This window comes from Camelina sativa, chromosome 5 (assembly GCF_030686135.1).
Source record: "Camelina sativa cultivar CO46 ecotype springtype chromosome 5, ASM3068613v1".
Classification (NCBI taxonomy): Eukaryota; Viridiplantae; Streptophyta; class Magnoliopsida; order Brassicales; family Brassicaceae; genus Camelina; species Camelina sativa.
Window position 1 is genome coordinate 18,243,348 of NC_141884.1, and position 5,669 is coordinate 18,249,016.

Below are 5,669 nucleotides of genomic sequence, written 5' to 3' on the forward strand. Positions count from 1 at the left end.
AAATATTTGTGCATCAATCAAATTATACAAAAAAGATTTTAAAGCGCTTTAATATGGACAAAGCAACTCCTTTGAGTACTCCAATGGTCAATAGATCTCTAAATGTCGATAGTGATCCATTCAGACCTTGTGAAAACAACGAGAAAATACTTGGTCCCGAAGTACCTTATATGAGTGCTAACGGTGGACTCATGTATCTTGCAAATTGCACTAGACCAGATATTGCATTCGCTACGAATCTACTTGCAAGATACAACTCATCCCCTACTCGCAGGCATTGGAATGGGATAAAACATATTCTCTGTTATCTTCAAGGTACGATTGACTTGGGATTATTCTATCCTAGAAACTCTTCGGTTAGTCTAGTTGGTTTTGCAGATGCAGGATATTTATCAGATCAACATAAGTCCCGATCCCAAACTAGATATGTTTTCACAATTGGAGGAACTGCAATCTCATGGCGCTCACAGAAACAGACTTTGGTCGCCACTTCCTCAAATCATGCAGAAATAATTTCTCTTCATGAAGCATCGAGGGAATATGTATGGCTCAGATCAATGACTAACCACATACAAGAATCAAGTGGAATAGTCACCAGTAAAGAGCCAACAACATTATTTGAAGACAATGCTGCTTGTGTCGCTCAAATCAAAGAAGGTTACATCAAGAGCGATAGAATAAAGCATATACCTCCAAGATTTTTCTCCTACACTCAAGAACTCGAGCAAAAGAAGGAAGTTGATATTTAACATATCCGCTCAAGTGACAATGCAGCAGATCTATTCACAAAGGCACTTCCGACTACCACATTCAGAAAACATATTCACATTATTGGAATGCATCATCTACGAGATTTATGAAGAAGGATTATACATATCTTTTTGAGGGGGAGATTACGTTACTATACTCTTTTTTCCTTGTCATGGTTTTTATCCCAATGAGTTTTTCTGTGACAAGGTTTTTAATGAGGTAGTACGTAACTCGTCAATAGTGATGGATAATCAAGGGAGAGTATTATAAAATAGAATTGTGATTAATCCATCACAAGACACATGCCATAACACTTGTTCATTTAGTATTACACTAACTCAACACTTGTCATTACCAAGTGTATAAGTGTGTGACTCATGTCTTATGTCTTTTGTAATGCACACTATAAATAAGGAGTTGTGTAATAAGAGTAAAACATATAAGTTCTTCTTTGATCTAAAAGGCTTTCCAATCTCTCTCCCTTTCGTTGCTGCTTCTCTCTCTCTCATTTCTTGTTTTCTTTATAAAGTATTACAAAATACATATAAGTGTATTTGTAGTTATAATTCACAACATATAATAGATAATTTTTTAGGCCCAAAAAAGAAATTGTTTTGGGGGTTTGATTAATACTATTGTCAAATTAAAGTGATCACACATTATAGAATTGATCCGATTATTTCGGTAGCCTAAACCAAACCAAGCACTTGGGTTTGTGGCAATTATTAAAATATTTTAATAATTAAAGTTCCTATCTTTCTTGTCAAATAAACTTTTTAATTTCTCTTATAAAATGTGAAGAAAATTTAACTCAAAAACCTGTGGTGTGACAAATTTTTTTTTATTTACTGAGAAATAAAAAGTATCCGTACATTTTAGGACCTATAAAACAAGTACTACAATCTATCCCAAATCCCTTATAAGATGTTTTAGATAAAAGTATAAAGATTAGATTTTATTTTTTAAACCTAAACATCATTTAATAATTAATTAAACATACAATTCAACCAATGATAAAAAAAACTGCATAATTTAAAGGATTTGAATGGTGAAAGCGGTCAGGACGGACAAATCCATCAGTGGATTAGACCGCTTTTTATTTACTATTTACAAATTTAGTCCGCAGTGGTGTGGTCTAAAAGATACAGAAAGAAAACCATTGTGGACCAATTGCGAACTATTTTTGTGTACGAATAAAATTGATCTGCAGCGATCTGCTGTTCGTCCTACTTTTGGGGCAGGCTAAACCGCAGACGGATTTGGCCGCCCCGACCGCAGTCACCATTCAGACCTAAAGGGTTTGAATGGTAAATGCGGTCAGAGCGGCCAAATCCGTCTGCGGTCTGGACCGCTCTATTTTTGGGCGGATTACAGACTGCTGCAGACTAACTCTATTTGTATGCAAAAGCCGTCCGCAGTTGGTCCGCAGCGGTCTTGTCTCAACTTATTTGGACCGCACCACTACGGACTACATTTGCTGAATGGTAAATGAAAAGCGATCCAGTCCGCAGACAGATTTGTCCGCCCCAACCGCTGCAACCATTCACACCCAAAGTGTGAATGGTTGCAGCGGTTGGGGCGGATTTGACGTAGTCCGCAGTGGTGCGGTCCAAAAAAACAGAGGGTTTGAATGGTAACCGCGCCTTGACCCGTCTGCTGTCTAGACCGCTCTATTTTTAAGGCGGACAACAGACCGCTGCGGACCAACTCTATTTGTATGCAAAAGCGGTCCGCAGTTGGTCCGCTGCGGTTTTGTCTCTGCTTTATTTGGACCGCACCACTGCGGAGTACATTTGCTGGATGGTAAATAAAAAACAGTCCAGTCCGCAGACGGATGTTCCCCTTGGCATAAAATTGGTTTTTCCAGAGCCTATAATAATCTTTGCATTACCACATATAGTGCTCACGCTTCTAGCGGAGTCTTTTATTTCGAGAGAGGAGAAATATATTTTCTTTTTAAGTATTGAGTGCGTTGTAGCACTGTCTGCTAGACACATATCTCTATCCTCAATCTCAAAATTTGATATTTTCTGAGATAAAATATTTATAAAATAAACATTAATGAAATAACAAAAAGTCTTACAAAAAAATTTATTATATATTACAATAAAACTATTATCCAAAAAGACATTTTATAAACATAAAGTACATATCAAACTATGACAAAGAATATCATGGCATATCGGCCTTATTCGCATGATTTTCTATTTTCATTATCAACGAGAAAATCTGCTATATCAAGATGGGGTTTATCGTTTAGACCATGGAAAGAAGGTCCAGCTTTATCATAGATGAGGTTGGTCTCAACATCCCTTTCTTTTGCCTTTTGGGATGCTTGGTACAGATCGGCCAAATGTTTTGGAATACGACAGGTCTGGTACCAATGTCCTTTTATGCCGCATCTGTAACAAGTACTTTCACCTTGTTTCTTTATAATGCGACCAACATTATTGATTTGAAGATTTTTGTTGGTTTTTCTTGCCTTGAAATCATTAGGAGAGAGACCCCTTCCTTTTCCTCTTCCAAGACCACCTCCACGGCCTCGACCGCGACCGCGACCGCGTCCGCGTCCTCGCCCTTGCCAATTATTAAAGCTGATGTAGCAACATTCACTTCTGAAAGTGGAGCTGATCCAGTTGGACGGGTTTGATGATATATCATCACGAGCTCATTATTTTGTTCAGCAAAATGCAGAACTTGCATTAATTCAGAATATCGAGTATATCCTCTTTCTCGATATTTTTGCTGCAGGAGTACATTTGAAGGATGAAAAGTTTGAAAAGTTTTTTCGATCATATCATAATCGTAAACTTCTTCTCTGCAGAGAGCCATCCTCGAAGTGATTCCGAACAAAGCGGAATTGTACTCCACTTACACTTTTGTAATCCTGAAAACGCAGGTTTAGCCATTCATGTTTGGCTTTAGGTAAGATCACATACTTTTGGTGATCAAATCTTTCCTTGAGCAAGTTCCAGAGATCTGCAGGATTTTCTTTCGTGATGTATTCATTTTTTAAACCATCTTGGAGATGATGACGCAAGAACATCATGGTTCTTGTTTTTTCCTCTTCTAACCCCGTTTCTGACTGATCGAGGGTTTTAAGAAGCCCATTCCCTTTCAGATAGAATTTTGCATCTAACGTCCATGACATATAATTTTTCCCAGAGACATCAAGGGCGAGGAATTCAAGCTTTGCCAAGTTTGACATGATTACTATATAAATAATAAAACAATTTGTTAAATATAAAATTTTATGAAATAATTTTGTAAAATCTTGTTTTAGCAATAAATATAAACTATAAAACAAAATTATAAGCTATATAATATATTCATAAATTAAAACAATCATTTTAGGAGGCATAGCCTACCATATGATTTAAAATATATAGATCTGAACATATGATCAAGGAGACAGAGCCTACCATTAGATCAAGAATGTAGATTTAAATGATCAAGGATGCAGAGCCTACCATTAAATCAAGAGATATGTATAGTATTTTACTCTATAAATAATACATATAGTAATATGCATATAAACTAATTAAATTAAATTTAATTTAAACAAATTTAACATAACTTAAATGTTACCTCAAACTTATGATGGATCGCAAATCGCTTATGCTCAAACTTGTAACCACTACAAGAAAACCTGCAATATGTGACCATTGGTTGTGACCAAAATTGTAGTCGCAAATTTAGCGACTACTTTGTAACGTACTTGTGACCAATTAACGACCAACACCAATACCAAGACAAATTAGTCGCAAATTAACAACGATGCTGGGAAGTCGCCGAATAGTCGCAAATTGTAGACCCTTTTGCTATGCTTTTAAGACTGGTCCAAAAAAGGTCGTAGTTTGCAACTAATTTGGGGCGGAAAGAACGGGGTTGCAAAAAGCCGTCGCTAAATCATCACAAAATAAGACTTATTTGTAACTCTCTTAAAGTTTTGTTGTTCCGTCACAAATCAATCGCAAAATAAATTTAGAAAACGTTGGAAACATTAGTATCTAACTCACCTAATGTTTGAGACGCCCAAAATGTAGTCACAAAATCGTCACAAATATTCACCTGTCATAGTTTACGACCACTTTGAGACGCAAAAAACTGACAGATGGGCAAAAGCGTAATTTACACACGATTCATCTTCTTCTCTACAAACCCTAAGCGCCGCCTGTGCTTGCTGCGAGTTTCAATATGAAATTTTGGTTTTTTCTGTTTTGTTGGGCATTTTCTTATGTGTTTTCATTAAAATGGAACAAATCTACGGTTAATATATCGATTTGTAACCAAAAAATGAAGTTTTAGCGAGTTTGGTGAAAACAGACAAAGTTTCAAACCAGGGTAAGAACCTTTTCGTATATATGTTTTAATTGTGACAACACAACAGGCGTCGCAAATTATTCGTTAACGCGTCACCTATTTGCGACTTATTTGCGACTAACACCTGAGTTCGGGACGACTTTGTAACGACTTTGCGACGCTCATATTTTTCTTGGACATTTCTCTATTCAAATTTATACCATTGTCAATATTAGATGTCTTCTAATGATTAAAACAACCTTAGACATGGAAAATATTATCAATGGCATACATATATTATAGAATTCTAAAATTTTGTAAGAATTTCTTAAAAATCTTAAACATTGCTTAATATATTAGGTAATGTTTACTAATGCTTTGTAATGATCATAACTTAAATGCATTTCATGATTATAGTCATGTAAAGGATTGATCTTGCTCTATTGTTGTAATTTCATTGATTCTAACAGTTTAGATGGACTGTAGATCGATCAAAAGCTTTAAAATTCATTAGAAAGTTTCGTGACTCTTTAGATTGGTCACAATAAAGTAGCGTTTTTGCGTCTGTTTCTTGACGCAGTTACAAAGCGGTCGTAAATCAGCTACAAAATGACGAC

General features: G+C 35.9%; 1 protein-coding gene across 1 annotated transcript; it reads right to left on the reverse strand.

Moving 5' to 3' along the window:
* Positions 1-2,938: 2,938 nt before the first annotated feature.
* LOC147943929 (uncharacterized) lies at positions 2,939-3,958 on the reverse strand. Its single transcript, XM_087512412.1, has 3 exons — positions 3,626-3,958; positions 3,233-3,495; positions 2,939-3,152 (listed from the first exon to the last, which is right to left on the reverse strand). The coding sequence occupies exons 1-3, from the start codon at positions 3,956-3,958 to the stop codon at positions 2,939-2,941; spliced, it is 810 nt and encodes a 269-aa protein (XP_087368538.1).
* Between the last annotated feature and the right edge of the window lie 1,711 nt (positions 3,959-5,669).